Source organism: Erythrolamprus reginae, chromosome 11 (assembly GCF_031021105.1).
Source record: "Erythrolamprus reginae isolate rEryReg1 chromosome 11, rEryReg1.hap1, whole genome shotgun sequence".
Classification (NCBI taxonomy): Eukaryota; Metazoa; Chordata; class Lepidosauria; order Squamata; family Dipsadidae; genus Erythrolamprus; species Erythrolamprus reginae.
The window spans coordinates 11,892,122-11,911,997 of NC_091960.1; the positions used below are offsets into that span (position 1 = coordinate 11,892,122).

Below are 19,876 nucleotides of genomic sequence, written 5' to 3' on the forward strand. Positions count from 1 at the left end.
TTTATTCCGCCCTTCTCCTTAGACTCAGGGCGGCTTACAACATGTTAGCAATAGCACTTTTTAACAGAGCCAGCCTATTGACCCCACAATCCGGGTCCTCATTTTACCCACCTCGGAAGGATGGAAGGCTGAGTCAACCTTGAGCCGGTGATGAGATTTGAACCGCTGACCTACAGATCTATAGTCAGCTTCAGTGGCCTGCAGTACAGGCACGCTACCTGCTGAGCCACCCCGAATCCTCACCTGGGCCCCAGTGTCTGTGATACATGGCCAGAACTTGCCAGCCATTCAGAATAGAATTTATTTATGAAACATAGAAGATTGACGGCAGAAAAAGACCTCATGGCCCATCTAGTCTGCCCTTATACTATTTTCTGTATTTTATCTTAGGATGGATATATGTTTATCCCAGGCATGTTTAAATTCGGTTACTGTGGATTTACCGACCACGTCTGCTGGAAGTTTGTTCCAAGTATCTACTACTCTTTCATTAAAATAATTATTTCCTATTTTAAAAGTAATTAAGGATCATACTAAAGTACTAGAGAAGGAAGGACAATAAAAAAACTATTAAGTGTTCAATAAATAGTGCATAAACGTACTATCCCCACTGTGTCTCCCCCACGGCGGGGGCAGCAGCCCATTACTGTGTCAAGCCACTCATACAACAAATTCCATGTTTTGTAATACAGTGGTACCTCGTGATATGAACTCCTCATCATATGAACTTTCCGAGATACGAACCCGGGGTTCGGAAATTTTTTGCCTCTTCTTCCAAACTTTTTCCGTCTTACGAACCCGCCGCCCGAACGCCAAACCCGGAAGTTCGGCAAAAGTTTGGATTCGGGTGGCCGCCGAGAAGCCTCACCGCCCAGCTGTCACCTTTGGAAACAGCTGGGGGGCTTCTCGGCGTCCTCCCGAACGCCGAACCCAGAAGTTCGGCAAAAGTTTAGGTTCGGCGTTCGGGTTCAGGAGAACGCTGAGAAGCCCTGCTGCCCGGCTGTCAGCTTTGCAAAAGAGCCGCGGAACTGTCGGCCGGTCGGGAGGCTCAAACAGAGGTGGGGAATCCCAATAGGGAATTCCATGGGCGGAGCTTTGATGTCACGGAGATGTCCTTCCTGGCCGGCCGAAACGTCGACTCAAAAGACGACAGCTGGGGAGCGGGGCTTCTCGGCGGCCTCCCGAATGCCGAACCCAGAAGTTCGGCAAAAGTTCAGGTTTGGGAGGACACCGAGAAGCCCCCTGGCTGTTTCAAAAGGTGACAGCCGGGCGGCGGCAGCAGCCAATGGAGCAACATTTTTGCGGGGGGGGGGTGTTTCTTGCACGAATTAATTGATTTTACATTGTTTCCTATGGGAAACATTGTTTCGTCTTATAAACTTTTCGCCTTACGAACCTCCTCCGGGAACCAATTAAGTTCGTAAGACGAGGTATCACTGTATTCCGAATCTCCTTTTTCTTTCGGGATTCCACTTCTGTTTTAAAAATCATTTAAAAATTATAACATGAGGAACTGTATTAAGGGGTCGCGGCATTAGAAAGGCTGAGAACCACTGAAAGAATGCAAATGGCCAGCTGTCCAGAAGGAATCTAAATCCTTCCATTCCCCACCACCATCCGGTCGGAACCGAAGAAGCTTCTTGGATGAAAAGCAAAACATCTTCAGAGGGGGGAAAAACCAGACAAGTCCAGTTGGCTCCACACCTGGATAACTGAGAATCTCTCCTGACCTTTAGGGAGTGGATGGTCTCACGCAAGATCTCCACCGTCAGCATTTTCTTCAGCTGCCGAGCCAAAGCAGGATGAATTTTTTGCAAAATTGCAAGCTGTCTGAGCCTGCCTGCTTTATTTGCAGATCACATACAGGTCACCAAATCCAGATTCCTGCAGCCCGATGCTCCCAACGGCAGGAAACACAGGCGGGGTTTTTTTCCCCTGTCTTTGATTTCTCCCTGAACAAGTAGATGAGACAGCATATTGCTGGCTGGTGCGGCTTCCTTATGTGTTCGGTTTTCTAAGTAGCCGTTGCAAAGCAGGAGCCATACGCGATAGCATGGCTCTCCGCAGTTCAATCTTTGTCTCTCGGTGCCTTTTCTTTCTTCCTCTTTTTTTTTTTTTGTCCCTGTAAAAAAAAGGAAATTGTATCACCAGCCAGCCACTAATACAAAGGCTAGGCTGAAAAGAATTTTTGAAAAAGAAGTGTAATTGTTGTAATCATAGGTTCTTAGGCACTGAACATTGGGATAGAATATTGCTGAAGGGTGATGTTTTAGCCTAGTGGGTGCTGTATAAACCTTATTCTTCCTCTATGGAAAGGCAGCAAAGTCCAGGCTGAGTAAGCAAGCTGCAGAATCCATGACCATGTGGACAATAATTAAGTTGATATACAGCATGAAGATAACGTATAGCTAACTTCCATATAAGGAAATACAGTTTTCCCTCGATTTTCGCGGGTTCGAACTTCGCGGAATGTCTATACCACGGTTTTTCAAAAATATTAATTAAAAAATACTTCGCGGTTTTCCCCCCCTATATCACGGTTTTTCCCGCCCGATGACATCATATGTCATTGTCAAACTTTCGTCTGCCTTTAAAAAACATTTTTTTTAAAAATAAACTTTAATAAATAAACATGGTGAGTAAATAATCTAAATGGTTTCTAAGGGAATGGGAAATGGTAATTTAAGGGTTTAAAGTGTTATGGGAAGGCTTGGGATACTGTTCATAGCCAAAAATAGTGTATTTACTTCTGCATCTCTATTTCGCGGAAATTCGACTTTCGTGAGCAGTCTCGGAATGCATCCCCCGTGAAAATCGAGGGAACACTGTATATGCCTTACTCTCATTCCTTTGCTAATCACCAGTAAACACACAATCCAGGAAAAGGCAATGAATGGAGCTTCCATTAATTATCTATAGGGAAGTCACGAGGAGGTTGCCTTATATGAGTAAATGGTAGTTGGGGAATGGCTTCATGTATGTGGCCTTCGCGGATTGGTTATTCTGTACCACATGTCAGGAAAAGTGAAGTACAATAAAAGGAGCGATCTTGATTCAATCGAGGTCGTCTCATTGAGAAAAATGTATCCGTTGCTTCATTTTGATGTGGCAATTATGGCATCCTGTGCCTTCCTAGAGGTCGGCCCACTGGGGGAGGGCTGTTTCCCTTCATGTAATCCCAAAAGAAAAAGGAGATTCAGAATATTACAGAACATGAAATTTGTTGTATGAGTGGCTTGACACAGTAATAAATAGGCTGCTGCTTCCACCGGGTGGGGGGGCAGTGGGGGTAATAAGTTTGCGCACTGTTATTGAACACTTAATAGTTTTTTTATTGCCCTTCCTTCTCTAGTACTTTAGTATGATTCTTAATTTCTTTTAAAACAGGAAATATTTAAATAATATGGTTTTTACCCATAAATGCTTTAATCATTTTAATCATTATCTAGAACCGAACGTTTATAGCAATTCAAGAAAATTGAGCTACTTGCCTAATCTGTTATCATACTGAACCTTGTGAGTTCAGGAGAAAACCTTAAAATGTGACTGTGCTCCTCCACAAATAATGCTGTCTATCCTTTTTTGTGGCTATTCAAGCCCATTTGTCCTCTGTGGCTATTCAAGTACTGTAATGTGACTTAATCGACTGAAAAAGAGTCCCAGCACCTATCTGAAAACCTATCTTGGTGGGTAAGCCAGTCACATGATTGTCAAGCCACTCCCACTTGGTCGCATGGCTGGCAAGCCATTCCTACCCAGTCACATGACCATCAAGCCACACCCACAAAAGTTTACTGCTACAGTGGCAGTAAAAAGTTTAGCTGGCTTGACAGAAGTAAATAAATAATATGCATCAGTGCTAATATCAATACTAGGATTGCAAGGACAAACAAACATAATACTGTATTATATCAATACTTAGAAATATATACTACCTACATGTACCATAATTAAGTTCCTCAGAGATATATAAACTATAATGAATAGAAATAGATAGAATAGTAAATAAGTGTAAAATAAGAGTGGATATATGTACCATAAAATAATCTTAAAGGTATTGATGTATGTATATATGTTTTGTTTGGGGGGGGGGATTGTATAATGTCTATTACTGTACAATTACTGCACAATTGAGCCCGAAATGTATGTCCCTAAGTGAGAGATTCATTAACTCAAAATGAAACAAAACAAGTAGACAGAAGAATGTTTTTCCCCGAATGCCATCACTCTGCTAAACTAATAATTCCCTCAACACTGTCAAACTATTCACTAAGGCTGAATTGCTATTATTATTAATCTTCTCATCATTCCCATCACCCATCTCCTCCCATTTATGACTTTTTGACTGTAACTCGAGTCCTCAGAGAAGGCGGCATATAAATCCAATAAATAAATAAATAAACTTGTTGCTTGTATCCTTATGATTTACATTGACTGGTTCCTAATATGATTTGATTACTTATTTGTATCTGGACTATCATTAAATCTTGTACCTTATGATTCTTGATAAATGTGTTTTTCTTTTATGTACACCAAGAGCATGTACCCCAAAATGAATTCCTTGTCTAAATTCCATTTTAGCCTTAGCGTGTTGCATTTTCAGCTGGTTCCAGGCAGCGGGGATCGGCGGCAGCAGCAAACCGCCTGGAACTGGCCAAAAATGTGATGCATAGAGGCCGCAAACAGCAGCGGGCGGCAATACGCCACAGTGATCTCCGCAGCCTGGAACGGGGTGTTCGAAGGCTGTAAATGTGATGCACAGTGCCCAAAATAGGCCAAATGGTCACCAAAGGGGGCCAGTGGGTGGGCATGGCTTTGGCAACATTCGGCATACATTTGGAGGGAGAAGAGCATCTTATGCTCCCAAAAAGTACAGTATCTCCCTTAACAAAAGACATTTGGAGCTCCATTGTGGTCGTAAGTCGAGGACTGTCGGTAGTTTCTCCCCGGAGCCCCTTGGTCTCACCTCTCTCTTCTGCGCCAGGCCTGGGCGTGGGGCGAACGGATGCTGGATGCCGGCTCCTTGGATCGTTTCACAGTGGACACCGTAGTGACCGAGCAAGGAGTCCTCTCGGCTCTGCTGATCGACCCAACCCACGACGATGACTTCGCGCTTCCGTACAACTGCACGGCATGGAATCGCTTTGGTGCACGTTCCGTGGCAGTCAGCCTACGCCGCCAAGGTACGCCTCCTCCTTTCGCTGGAGCAAGCGTGGTTGTGACTGCCTGGACTCAGTAGCCTTTTGTAGCTAATTGGCTAGGTCCAGTTAACACAGAATCTCATCTACATAGCACAGAACAGGGAGGGAGGGAGGATGTAAGATAAGTAAGTAAGTAAGTAGGTAGGTAGGTAGGTAGGTAGGTAGGGAGGGAGGGAGGGAGGGAGGGAGGAAGAAAGAAAGAAAGAAAGAAAGAAAGAAAGAAAGAAAGAAAGAAAGAAAGAAAGAAAGAAAGAAAGAAAGATGCCTGGGATAAACATAGATCCATCCTAAGATAAAATACAAAAAATAGTATAAGGGCAGACTAAATGGATCATGAGGTCTTTTTCTGCCATCAGTCTTCTATGTTTCTATGAAAGGTAATGGAAGGAGGGAGGGCAGAAGTAAAGAAGGAAACAGGAGGAAGAAGAAAGGGAAAGAAAGGGAAAAAAGAAGGAAATATAAGGGAGTAAGAAAGGAAGGAAAAGGAAGGAAAGAAAGAATGAAAGATAATAAAAGGGGGAGGAAAGAAAATTAGGGTGGGAGGGAAGGGAGGGAGGGAGGGAGGGAGGGAGGGAGGGAGGGAGGGAGGGAGGGAGGGAGGAAGGAAGGGATCACTTGCAGTTCAGTGTATTAAAGAAACTATAGAGGTAAAACCAGTGCATTAAAATATCAATTTCTTAACGTGTAGTCAAATTTCAGTAAGAGTCTGCTTGCCAGCACCTTTTTCAGACTCTAGATTTTTATTAAAAGGAAGGATCAGCGAACAGTGGTCCTCTTCATCCAATGCAGCTGATCACCCCTTCCCAATTCGAATCTCCTCCTCCTGAAAGATTTTTTTTTTTTACCCAACCCACTCTAATAAAGTTAGAGAAACAGCTGCCAGATGCAACATCCATCCTGATGGGCATCTTGTGCAAACCGAAACTATTGGACTAGTTTGGGCAAAAAAAAAAAGAGTTAATTCCAGCAACCAGATTAAAAGCTTGATGTCACTGTAAACCAAAACTGAGACGGATCTTTGCCGATTTAGCGGAAGCCTTTGGAAGGCAGGAGAAAAACCAGGGAGCTTGCTGAGAAGAGAGTAGCTTGCTCCATTGTGGATGCTGCTGAGTCCCTAATGAAAGCAATGCCTTCAAAAGAGGCTAAGAGCAACCCAGCCGTGTGGGGTCACTCACGAACGCGAATCCTAGAAAGAAAGCTTGGACACATTGTCTCTCTCTGGGTGAAGTGACATGGTGTAGAGCCATGCACCCCTTTTTATTTAGGAACATAAGGAAATGGGGTATAATTACATATACATGTCAAATGATACAACTTCAACCATACAACTTAGAAACATAGAAGTCTGACGGCAGAAAAAGACCTCCTGGTCCATCTAGTCTGCCCTTATACTATTTTCTGTATTTTATCTTAGGATGGATATGTGTTTATCCCAGGCATGTTTAAATTCAGTTACTGTGGATTTATCTACCACGTCTGCTGGAAGTTTGTTCCAAGGATCTACTACTCTTTCAGTGAAATAATATTTTCTCATGTTGCTTTTGATCTTTCCCCCAACTAACTTCAGATTGTGTCCCCTTGTTCTTGTGTTCACTTTCCTATTAAAAACACTTCCCTCCTGAACCTTATTTAACCCTTTAACATATTTAAATGTTTCGATCATGTCCCCCCTTTTCCTTCTGTCCTCCAGACTATACAGATTGAGTTCATGAAGTCTTTCCTGATACGTTTTATGCTTAAGACCTTCCACCATTCTTGTAGCCCGTCTTTGGACCCGTTCAATTTGATCAATCTCTTTTTGTAGGTGAGGTCTCCAGAACTGAACACAGTATTCCAAATGTGGTCTCACCAGCATTCTATATAGTGGGATCATAATCTCCCTCTTCCTGCTGGTTATACCTCTAGCTATGCAGCCAAGCATCCTACTTGCTTTCCCTACCGCCTGACTGCACTGTTCACCCATTTTGAGACTGAACAGTGCAGTCAAACGTATCTTTTGAGTTGTTTCTTTCCCATCGATATCAAGACCTAGAAACTTCCTGAGAGCAGATGTTTATTCACACTTAATTTCTCTGAAGTCTTATTCCTTATCTTGCTAATCTTCCTTAATTGCCCTGCTGTTTGTGTGCTCCAGGCAATGAAAATCCCCCCCCTTTGATCCTATAATGTCCTGTCCGGAGTGGTGAAAACTTTGTTTATTGTGAGATGTTTTATTTGAGCCCTGAAGTGATTGCCAGGAATGCAGATTAGTGTCCTCCTGTCCTGGTTTTATAGAATCAGGATCAGGCAGAGTGTGTGTGTGTGTGTGTGTGTGTGTGTGTGTGTGTGTGTGTGTGTGTGTATAAGCTTGGAGTCTCCAAGCAGGAGGAGACGGCTGTGGTAGTCCAGAGATGAAACTAATCCAAGGTGTGTCTTTTTTCCTTACCAAGAGGTCCTGTCCGTCCTGATGCTGGGTGCTTTGGCTGCCTCGGGAGTTGTGGCCCTCTTGCTCTTAGTGGTCTTTGTCTCTCTCTGCTACCGACGTAAGCGCTGTGGAAAAGGTGAGGATCTCTGCCACTTTCCCCTGGCTCCTTCCCCTTCTTTTGTCCCTGGAGTTTCCAGGCCTTGCTTGAGTTAAAGGCCCAAAGGCCAAGCCAATGTCTCTCAACCTGTAAGATGTATGGACCTCAACTCCCCAAATTCCACAGCCCGCGTTGCAGGAACACGGAAAGAAACGCAGAACTAAGCAAAGTTCAGACCTCCTACAGCAGCGATGCCGAACCTATGGCACGGGTGCCACAGGTGGCACGTGGAGCCCTATCTGCTGGCACATGAGCCGTTGCCCTCGTTCAGCTAAAGTGCTCACCAGATGTTTTTCCACTCACATGGAGGCTCTGGGAGGGCATTTTCAGCTTCCAGAGGGCCTCTGGGGATCAGGGGAGGGTGTTTTTATCCTCCCCAGGCTCCAGGGAAGTGTCTGGAGCAGACCTGGGCAAGGGGTGGCCCACGAGCCGCATCCGGCCCTCCCACTGTCTGTGACCGGCGCGCCGGCTATCTGTGACTAGTCCGCGGAGGTCAGGGTCCGCTCCAGTGCGAGGATGAAAGAGCTCTCCGCGTCTACCGGGACTCCTCTGGTTCCTGCTTTCCTGATCAATCATGAGGAAAGCAGGAACCGGAGGAGTCCCGGCAGACACGGTGAACTCTTTCATCCTCGCACTGGAACGGACCCCGACCTCCTACCGAGAGCGGCTGAGCGCAGAAACCACACAAACACTCCACCGCAATGACTGTGGTGCACCGTGTTGCCGTAAAGCAAACAATTAGGGGTCTGTAGAGTGGGTCTGGGTGTTTAGGTCAGGCCAGGGTCTGGGTCTTTACGTTACTGGGTAGAACTGAGTTAATTATATTAGTCCGGCCCTCTAAAACCATCCCAATTTCTCATGCGGCCCCATGGCAAAATTAATTGCCCATCCCTGGTCTGGATCCTGGGATGGGTGAAAAACAGGCCTTCCGGGCCTACCAGAAGTTGGAAGCAGGCCATTTCTGGCCTCTAGAGGGCCTCCGGGTGGGAGCGGGGGAGGCCATATTCACCCTCCCCGGGCATTGAATTATGGGTATAGGCACTCCTGCATGCACAATAGCGCACATACATGTACTTTCGGCACCTGAGGGGAAAAGGTTCGCCATCACTGTCCTACAGCATGGGTGTCAAACTTGATTTCACTAAGGGCCGCGTCACGGTTGTGTTTGACCTCGGGGGGGCATCTCAACATTCGTTTTCAGTTGCAATGGCCTCCTGCAGCCCTCCGCCAGCAAAAACGGAGCATGGGAGGGCTGCATGCCACTCTACCTCCACCTCCGAGCTCCGTTTTCGCTGGCCGAGGGCCGCAGGAGGCTTCTGCAGCCAAAAATAGAGCATGGCAGGGTTGCGTGCAGCCCTCTCGAATACCGTTTTCACTGGCAGAGAAATTGAAGGCTGGTCTTTCCGCTGTTTCCAGGGCAGCCCCGCAGGCCAGATCTAAGCATCCAACAGGAGATTCGGCCCATGGGCCTTGAGTTTGGCACCCCTGCTCTGCAGGAACGCGGTGGCATTCAACAGTGATGAATGTCAGGGCCACCTTGAGCAGTCGAGTGAGTGCACCAGTTGCGGCCCTATTTGGACCGGGAGTCACTGCTCACAGTCACTCATGCCCTCATCACCTCAAGGCTCGACTACTGCAAAGCTCTCTGCATTGGTTGCCGATCAATTTCCGGTCACAATTCAAAGTGTTGGTTATGACCTATAAAGCCCTTCATGGCACCGGACCAGGTTATCTCAGGGACCGCCTTCTGCTGCACAAATCCCAGCGACCGGTTAGGTCTCACAGAGTGGGTCTTCTCCGGGTCCCATCAAGTAAACAATCTCACTTGGTGGGACCCAGGGGAAGAGCCTTCTCTGTGGCGGCCCCGGCCCTCTGGAACCAACTCCCTGCAGAGATTAGAATTGCCCCCGCCCTCCTTGCCTTTCGGAAGCTTCTTAAAACCCACCTCTGCCACCAGGCATGGGGGTATTGAGATACTCTTTCCCCCTAGGCCTTTACAATTTTATGCATGGTATGGCTGTATGTAGGTTTGGTTTTATAATAAGGGTTTTTAACTGTTTTAATATTGGATTGTTATATGCTGTTTCTATTACTGTTGTTAGGCGCCCCGAGTCTACAGAGAGGGGCGGCATACAAATCCAATAGATAGATAGATAGATAGATAGATAGATAGATAGATAGATAGATAGATAGATAGATAGATAGATAGATAGATAGATAGTGAGGCATGAGGTGGAACCCCAAATAGGGTCCTTTCCGGCTTCCCCGAAGAAAGGGGAAATAATCTCAGTTGCTCCGTCCTTGATACAACTTTATCTTGTGTTCAAGGAACACACTTCCCAAAGTAGCTTGTGTCCTCTGCATAATGACAACATCTTTGTCATTGGCCTGCTGATGCCATTGAGCCAGTGATCTCATTCCCCATTATTGGGGCAATGATCTCATTACGCAGCTGACATAATGGGCAAGGTTTGCATAGTAGCATCATCACACAAACACTGTAAATCATAAAGGTGACGCATGCTCCAATTTAATGGGCACTTTGGAATAATGAACCTGTCGTTCCCTCCTTTTAGACACAGGTACCACGGCCCCTAACAATAGCACTTAGACTTATATACCACCCCAGAGTGTTTTACAACACTCTGAGACAGGGGTGAAATGCTACCAGTTCAGCCCAGTCCCGGCGTACTGGTAGCGGCAGCCGCCAATGGTTCAGAGAACCGGTAGTGGCAAAATGCTACCAGTTCAGCCTGGCCGCCAATGGTTCGGAGAACTGGTAGTGGCAAATGCTACCAGTTCGGCCTTATCCGGGCGTACTGGTAGTGGCGGCCACCAATGATTCGGAGAACCGGTAGTGGCGAAATGCTACCAGTTCGGCCTGATCTGGGTGTACTGGTAGTGGCGGCCACCAATGGTTCGGAGAACCGGTAGTGACGAAATGCTACCAGTTCGGCCTGGCCACCAATGGTTCGGAGAACTGGTAGTGGCAGCAGCTCGAAGCTCCGCCCACCCACCCAAATGTCGCCATTTTCTTTTTTTAACCCTCTGATCATGCGCAAAGCATTCTGTGCATGCGCAGAGGGTGAATTGGGATTCCTGCAAGGCCTCACCAACCGTTGTCCTTAAGAGTAACTTCCTTGGAGGTGCTGGGGGAGCACGATCTGACCTCCGACTCTCCCGCTCTGTCTCTTCCACAGCCAAGCGGGGAACGCAGCTGTCGAAGGCCGATATCCTCGTGCAGATCACCACCAGCGAGAGCAGCCCCAGCAGGCCCAGCGAGGTGGAAGATGACGCCAAGGAACCCATGGTAAGCAGGCATGGGCCCACAAGCACTCCCCTCTTTCTGTCAAGCCCCTGTTTGTTCATTTGTTTATTCGATTTGTATGCCACCCAATCCCGAAGGAGTCAGGGCGGCTTACAACAAGATTTAAAACAATATAAAATGATAAAAAGCAACAGTTAATTAATATAATGTAAAACCTTTAGATAATGTCACTACGGTCATACCATCAGACATCCCAATCAAGTCAATTCTAGGCCGTAAATTAAGGTGTCAGTTCTCACACACACATCCCAGACCTGCCGGCAGAGCCAGGTTTTCAAGGCCTTTCGGAAGGCCAACAAGGTGGGGGCCGCCACAGAGAAGGCCCTCTCCCATAGGCCCGCCGACCAACATTGCTTAGTCGACAGGACCCTATGAAGGCCAACCCTGTGGGATCTTACCGGTCACTAGGAGGTATGTGGCAGGAGACGGTCCCGTAAATCGTCTGGTCCTACGCCATGTAGGGCTTTATAGGTGATAATCAACATCTTAAATTGTGACTGGAGACTAATCGGTAGTCAGTGCAGTACACGGAGTATTGGTGTGATGTGTGTTTCCGCAGCATCCAGTCTAGCCAAGCCTGCCTGTTTTGGAAAAGAGAGAGTACTTTTTTATCATTGTAGCCACATACGCAGAATTCAAAATTGCACACGGTGGGTGGGAGGGAGAGAGAGAGGGAGGCAGAGAAGGAGCTGCAGCTAAATGTTGCAGAATAGCGTGCATCTGTCCGAACCCTTGAGGCAGAAAGTTCTATGACTTTCCAAGGACATCGCTTCCCAGTCACCGATCCTGGGGGTTGGGGTTGTTTTCCAAGTCGGTAATAACTCTTTTCCCATCTGCTCTGCAAATTTCCAGCCAACCTGTTTACATTTTTCTAGGATACTCCAGTTCATTCCACCACCCCACCCTGGACCTGGCTTCGTGTTTCTTGACCCTTGGTTCCTTTAAGAAATATGGACTTCAACTCCCAGAATTCCCCAGCTAGCATGGGAAGTCCATATCTCTTAAAGTGCCCAAGGCTGAGAAGCACTGATCCAGCCAACCAGGAAGTCATGCCGTACCCTTTGTTTTTCAAATCCTCAATCCCTACTCTCTCCTTTCTCCGTGGACTCCTTCCATGCTCCATGTGTATTAATAATAATAATAATTTATTAGATTTGTATACCACCCTCTCCGAAGACTTGGAGGAAACCCCCCTGCACCGATTAAAAATTATAAGGTTTGGGGATTTCCCTGCAAATCTTCAGGTTCCCCAAGCTCAGGGCTAGGCAAAGTTGGCTCCTCTATGACATGTGGACTTCAACTCCCAGAATTCCTAAGCTAACATGATTGGCTCAGGAATTCTGGGAGTTGAAGTCCACATGTCATAGAAGAGCCAACTTTGCCTAGCCCTGCCCAAGCTTCCTTTGCCATAGAGGGCAGTTTTAGCGCCCCCTAGCCAGGGGTGAATTGCTTCCGGTTCGCTTGTGCCTGTTGGTTGTCGGAGAGCCGGTCGCGAAGGGAGCGCGAGGCCCCGCCCACCTATCCGGACACTGCCATTTGGGTTCTTTCACCCTGTGCAGAAGGTGGGCGGGGCCTCACGCTCCCTTCGCGACCAGCTCTCCGACGATTGACAGGCACGAGCGAACCGGGAGCATTTCCACCCCTAACCCTAGCATGCTTTTTAGCCATTCTCTCAGCCCTAATGCTGCCACATGAATGTTTGAAACAAAAGGAGTGAGTTGCATTGAACAGTCTAATGCTGAATTTTGATTGGCTGTTGTTCACGCAGTCCACTCAGTCTTGGTTAGTGAATAAATCTCGTTTCAGTTCTTTGCACTCCACCTGATTAGATGGCTGTCGTTGACACAACGCACCGCCTTAGATTTTTCATCTAAAAATTAATTTAGATGAAAACTCATCAAGCCTAACATGTCATAGACATGCAGACACTCCATTTGAGGGTATGGGGCAAAGATGTATCTCACTTGTCATGTCTCACTTGGCCTCTGTGGTGGAATGGAGTCTGGATTATAATAATAATAATAATAATAATAATAATAATAATAATAATAATAATAATAATAACAACAACAACAACAACAACAACAACAATAGCAATAACAATAACAATAACAATAATAATATATAATATATAATATAATAATATATTATTATTATTATTATTATTATTATTATTATTATTATTATTATTATTATTATTATTCTGCTGCACGAATCCCAGTGACCAGTTAGGTCACACAGAGTGGGTCAACTAAACAATGTCGCTTGGTGGGACCCAGGAGAAGAGCATTCTCTGTGGTGGCCCTGGCCCTCTGGAACCAACTCCCCCCAGAGATTAGAATTGCCCCCACCCTCCTTGCCTTATGTAAGCTTCTTAAAACCCACCTCTGCCGCCAGGCATGGGGGAACTGAGATACTCTTTCCCCCTAGGCCTTTACAATTTTATGCATGGTATGTCTGTATGTATGTTTGGTTTTATAATAAGGGTTTTTAACTGTTTTAATATTGGATTGTTATATGCTGTTTTTATTACTGTTGTTAGCCGGCCCGAGTCTACGGAGAGGGGTGGCATACAAATCCAATAAATAAATAAATAAATGAATAAATGAATGAATGAATGAATGAATGAAAATAATAATAATAATAATAATAATAATAATAATAATAATAATAATAATTTATTAGACTTGTATGCCGCCCCTGTCCGAAGGATTCCCAGGAGCATTCCAGAGGACCAGGGTGGGCAGCAAAGCATGAGAAATTTGTTTGGGAGGAAGACAATTAAGAAGGTCCCTTACTAGAGTATTGTATGTATGTTAGACCTGGCATTATACGGCCCGTGGGCCATATTTATTAATTGGATTTATATTTATTAATTGGATTAATACGCCACCCCTTACAACATATCTGACCCTTTGACTGTCCCTGTTCAGCTCTTGGCTACTGCCCTGTTGCTTTTGGGCCCTGGGGGAACCTGACACCTCCAGAACATAGAATGGGCCACCCGGAAGACCCACAGAGCCTCCAAGTTCTTTCTTTTGTGACATTTGAATTTTCCTGTCTGTAATCAGCTCGTATTAGAAACCACCATTTGGGGAGGCAGCTCCCAAATAGCCCAGCAACCACCAAGTGAGATGTTATTGTTTTAAATTTGCCTTTATTCTCCTCCTCTTCCTCCTTCTCCTCCTCCTTCTCTTTCTTCCCCTCCTCCTCCTCCTCTTCCACCTTCTTTTTCTCCTTCTTCTTCCATACACTGGCATTATTGCTCCATTCCATTTCAAGACTGAAGCCAGGTGGTCATTTTCAATGCTGGGCCCCCAAGCTGTTCAAAGCCCTCCTGGATAGCCACGCTCACCTTTCCCCCCCTTCCTCTGCCTCCAGGCTACCAGCAGCGAATCTCCAGCCACATCACACACAGAACACAGTGAAATCCTGGAGGATGACGAAGGGAGTCAGGAACTGAAGGTGAGGGGCTGTGCGGGATTTCCCCCCGCGGATCTGACCGAGCCAGTGCGGTTGCAGAGGAATTTACATTCAGGTCCTGTGCCCCCCGGTCCCCCCCCCCTTGGTTCTGGGTCTACCTTGGCTATTGTAGACCCCACTTGCTCTCTTTCAAACTATCTTCCTTCCCATGATGGAGTGGTAGAGATGAACGGGAGAAGGCCTTCACCAGTAGGTACCACCTCTTAGTTGGGATGGAGATGTCTCCAATGAATAAACAAATGCAAGGAAAGGAAGTTATGGGGGAGAAACATAGAAACATAGAAGATTGGTGGCAGAAAAAGACCTCATGGTCCATCTAGTCTGCCCTTGTACTATTTCCTGTATTTTAACTTAGGATGGATCTATGTTTATCCCAGGCATGCTTAAATGCAGTTCCTGTGGATTGACCAACCACGTCTGCTGGAAGTTTGTTCCAAGCATCTACCACTCTTTCAGTAAAATAATATTTTCTCACGTTGCTTCTGATCTTCCCCCCAACTAACTTCAGATTGTGTCCCCTTGTTCTTGTGTTCACTTTCCTATTGCAAACACTTCCCTCCTGAACCTTATTTAACCCTTGAACATATTTAAAGGTTTTGATCATGTCCCCCCCTTTCCCTTCTGTCCTCCAGACTATACAGATTGAGTTCATTAAGTCTTTCCTGATAAGTTTTATGCTTAGGACCTTCCACCATTTTTGTAGCCCATCTTTGGACCCGTTCAATTTGAATTTATGTAGGTGAGGTCTCCAGAACTGAACACAGTATTATTCCAAATGTGGTCTCACCAGCGCTCTATACAGTGGGATCACAATCTCCCTCTTCCTGCTTGTTATACCTCTAGCTCTTAACGATAGTTGAGATTTAGTTTCCCCTTTTGACCGATATAATTCTTAAACACGGAAAACGATTCTGCACTACCGTATCCTAGAAAATGGCACAACCTAGAACTGAGCGGTGAGTCCACCTCTTAACCTCATGGCCCTCTTTTTTTTCTCTGCAGGACCCCACCAATGGCTACTACAAGGTGCGTGCCCACGAGGAGCCCTGCTTGGGGAGTAGCTTTTCAGAATACACGCCAGGCCCCCGGCCGTTGTTCGGGCCGACGTCCTTGTACCCCTCTACTGGGCCGGTGCAACCCAAACTCTTTGACTACACCCACCGTTACACCTTGGGCACCCCCAGTTCCCGCTCGGCCTACGACACCACCCACGAGCGGCTTTTCCCTCCCGAGAACATATACAGTGGGGCGACCTACCTCACGGCTCCCTACAGCCGGGCGTTTACCAGCTACGTCAAGCCGAGCAGCTACGAGAAAGCCGAGAGCGGTTACGAGCAGTCTGACCAAGCCAGCAAAGCCTCGGGCTGCTCCCGTTTCTCCTACACTTCCTTGTCTCAGCAGTCTGACTATGGGCGCCCCGCTCAACAGCGCATGCAGACTCACGTATGACGGAACTCCACCCCTTCCTTCCGGACTCCTTCCCTCTTCAGTGAGAAAGAAAGGGAAGCGGACACTCGCTTTCGGGGAGGGGCAACTGGTTCCAAAGGGGACAGTCTTGAGGACCTCAAATTTCTTCCCGAGGGCCCCAAACTAGCCTCGGCCTCAGGGGACTGGCCTAGGGAGCCTCAAATATCTTCCCGAAATGAGCCTCGGCCTCAGGGGACTGGCCTAAGGAGCCACTCCGGCAACCAAGATGGCCACCATCCTGCTTGCCTTCTTCCAACCGGAACTTAGAACTGTGAAGCAATCGATAAAACAGACTTACCTTTGGGTCAGGACACGAAAGCAGGCCCAGGATGCAAGGTGTTTCCCCCTTTTGGGTCTGGACCTGACCTTATGGGGGGTGAATCCAGATTTCACATGGTGGCCAAGCTTTCATGGGAGATCAGCCATAAGTGTAGCTTAACAAATCCATTGGCGATCGAGCTCCCTCAGCAGTGGGACTGACTGATGCGCCCGCCATCTTGGCTCCCCTCCCCCCCCTTCCTGCAGTCGCATGATTCTGGGAAATTTTTACGCATGGGCACTAGTGCTTGTATTTTCATTTTCCTGGCTCGGTGCTGTGGTTTACATCCGTGTTTCTCAAACCTCGTGGACTTTTAAGAGGGATCTGTGGACTTCAACTCCCAGAATTTTGCCACCAGCATGCTGGCCGGAGGAATTCTGGGAGTTGGAGTCCACAACACCTGAAGGCCTGTCTGAGGTTGAGAAACACTGGTTTAAACAACTCCTATCTTCCCTCTCTTTAGCAAATGGGGGGTGGGCACCCCTTGTGGATATAAAGGCAACTACAGTGGTACCTCTACCTACAAGCGCCTCTACTTACGAACTTTTCTAGATAAGAACTGGATGTTTAAGATTTTTTTTGCCTCTTCTCAAGAACCATTTTCCACTTACAAACCCGAGCCTCCGAAACTGTAACCGGAAAAGGCAGGAAGAAGCCTCCATGGGGCCTCTCTAGAAATCTCCTGGGAGGAAACAGGGCCAGAAAAGACGGGGAGAAGCCTCTGTGGGGCCCCTCTAGGAATCTCCTGGGAGGAAACAGGGCTGAAAAAGGCATAGAGAAGCCTCTGTGGTGCCTCTCTAGGAATCTCCTGGGAAGAAACAGGGCTAGAAAGGTGGAGAGAAGCCTCCGTGGTTCCTCTCTAGGAATCTCCTGGGAGGAAACAGGGCCGGAAAAGGCAGGGAGAAGCCTCTGTGGGGACCCTCTAGGAATCTCCTGGGAGGAAACAGGGCTGCAAAAGGCAGAGAGAAGCCTCCGTGGTGCCTCTCTAGGAACCTCTTGGGAAGAAACAGGGCTAGAAAGGCGGAGAGAAGCCTCCTTGGTGCCTCTCTAGGAATCTCTTGGGAAGAAACAGGGCCGCAAAAGGCAGGGAGAAGCCTCTGTGGGGCCTCTCTAGGAATCTCCTGGGAGGAAACAGAGCAGGAAAAGGAGTGGAGAAGCCTCTGTGGGGCCTCTCTAGGAATCTCCTGGGGGAAAACAGGGCCTCCGCCCTCCCTGTGGTTTCCCCAATCTCACGTATTATTTGCTTTTACATTGATTCCTATGGGAAAAATTGCTTCTTCTTACAAACTTTTCTACTTAAGAACCTTGTCACAGAACGAATTAAGTTCGTAAGTAGAGGTACCACTGTAAATTCCTTCCCCTTTCTTAAGTAATGGCAGTGCCATGTTTTAATGCTCCAACCCTGGAAGTTTTTTAAGAAGATGTTGGATAACCATCTGTCTGAAGTAATGTGGGGTTTCCTGCCTAAGCAGGGGGTTGGACTAGAAGACCTCCAAGGTCCCTTCCAACTCTGTTATTAATTAATGGGGTGGGGAAACGGGTGCTGCTTCCCAGCACTTGCAGCACCTGAGGCTCGCCAGCAGGTGGCGGTGGTGTTTAACCACAATGCCAAGAGCGAACTTGAACTGACAATAACGTTGAAATGAAGGAGACTGATGGAATAAAATCCTAATTTAAAGAGGGGAAAGGAAAGCAGAGCATGGAAGCCAAAAACGGGCAAGATCTCTTGACCTTGTTTGTGCATCTATGGGGGGGATGGATAAAGCTGTGGGTTTTCTTTAGAGTTAAGTTATTCCTCCCGTTTCCTTTCCTTTGTTTTTCATCCTTTCTGCCTTATGCTCCTGTAGAGCGTTTACAAGGGGAGGACATTGTTGCTTTTGTGTCTTCAGAACCAATGGGAGTTTGGTTCACTTTTTTTTGTCCCTTTTTTGCTCCCACCCCACCCTGCATTTTTCAAGCAAAATCTCTTAGAGGCCGTTTGGAGCCGTGCCTGCTTGAATCCGTGGTGCTTCGGAGGACAAAGAGAGAGAAATGTACGGACACTTGAAATATTTATATTTAATTTTAAAAAACACGAGACAAAGAGTGGAGGCTGGATTGTTTTTTCTCTTTGATCACTCGGCGGCGGCAAAGGAAACGGCAAACACTTAAAAGGGGTAATTTTAGAAAATTGGAAACTGCCTTTCGCAATAACAGATGGTTTGGTCCGATGCTGTTTGTTCTTCACCTCTCCCGATGTGATGTTTTGCACAGGTATCATACAATGTGTCTCCATTGTAGCCTAGAAGCCCACAAAAAGCTAACAGGTACCCTGTGCTGTTATAAGAGAAAGAGCAAAAAAAGAAAATGCATTTGGATTCTTCTCCAACAACTGAGTTCTTAAAGAGGTTCGGATTATATGAATTATGGAGACCGTTTTACATTTTTCGCCAGCCATTTCTGATGTAGCAATAGCAATGGCACTTAGATTTAGATACCATTTCTGAGTGCTTTACAAGCCTCCCCAAGCAGTTTACAGAGTCAGCCTCTTGCCCCCAACAATCTGGGTGCTCATTTGACCCACCTCAGAAGGATGGAAGGCTGAGTCGACCTTGAGTCAGTGGTGAGATTCGAACTGCCAAATTGCAGGCATCCAACCGTCAGCAGTACTACATTCTAACTACTGTGGCTCTTCTAAAGGACAAACCGCTTGAAATTACTGGTAGCGTCTGCTGTCCCATCTTGGGCGTTTGGTATTTCTGATGGTCTATTGTCCATTATGAGTAGACTTCTACTTACGACCAAAATTTGTTGCGGAATTTGAATGGTGTGATTGTTCTAAATGGGTCGCCGTGTGACCATACCCAATTTTTCCCATCATTTTGACCACGTTCATTAGGTGGATCGTGTCTTCGTTAAGCAAATCACACAGACACTAAGCAAATCCAATGGACTTTGCTTGTTGGAAGCCAGCTGGGAAGGTTACGGGTTGCGATCAGGGTCTACAAGTATCAATAAATGCAAGGGTCAATGCAAGAGTCAACATAGAATAGGATAGAATAGAATAGAAATAGAATAGAATAGAATAGAATAGAATTCTTTATTGGCCAAGTGTGATTGGACACACAAGGAATTTGTCTTGGTGCAGATGCTCTCAGCGTACATAAAAGAAAAAGATACATTTGTCAAGAATCATGTGGTACAACACTTAATGATTGTCATAGGAGTCAAATAAGCAATGAAGAAACAATCAATATTAATAAAAATCTTAGGATAAAAGCAACAAGTTACAGTCATACAGTCCTAAGTGGGAGGAAAAGGATGATAGGAATGATGAGAAAATCTAGTAGAATAGAATATGTATATATATATTCTATATATATAATATTCTATATACAGTACTATAATATATAACCCAATGTAACATGGGTTATAAATCAATTTTTGAGACCCTCGTATCTTCAAAGCAAATGATTGTAAGTCTAGATCTACCTGCACCTTTCAGAACCATCTTTGCAGCGCGTGAGGACTAGAATCT

General features: G+C 46.3%; 1 protein-coding gene across 1 annotated transcript in view; it reads left to right on the forward strand.

The window, feature by feature from the left end:
* KIRREL2 (kirre like nephrin family adhesion molecule 2) overlaps nt 1-16,637 on the forward strand; it is an 80,145-nt gene extending 63,508 nt beyond the window's left edge. Inside the window, exons 11-15 of the mRNA XM_070763990.1 lie at nt 4,985-5,183; nt 7,631-7,741; nt 10,963-11,072; nt 14,472-14,555; nt 15,576-16,637. Of these exons, the coding sequence (XP_070620091.1) occupies nt 4,985-5,183; nt 7,631-7,741; nt 10,963-11,072; nt 14,472-14,555; nt 15,576-16,022 (951 nt within the window). The 3' untranslated portion in view covers nt 16,023-16,637. The remainder of the gene's footprint in view (nt 1-4,984; nt 5,184-7,630; nt 7,742-10,962; nt 11,073-14,471; nt 14,556-15,575) is intronic.
* Nucleotides 16,638-19,876: the final 3,239 nt, after the last annotated feature.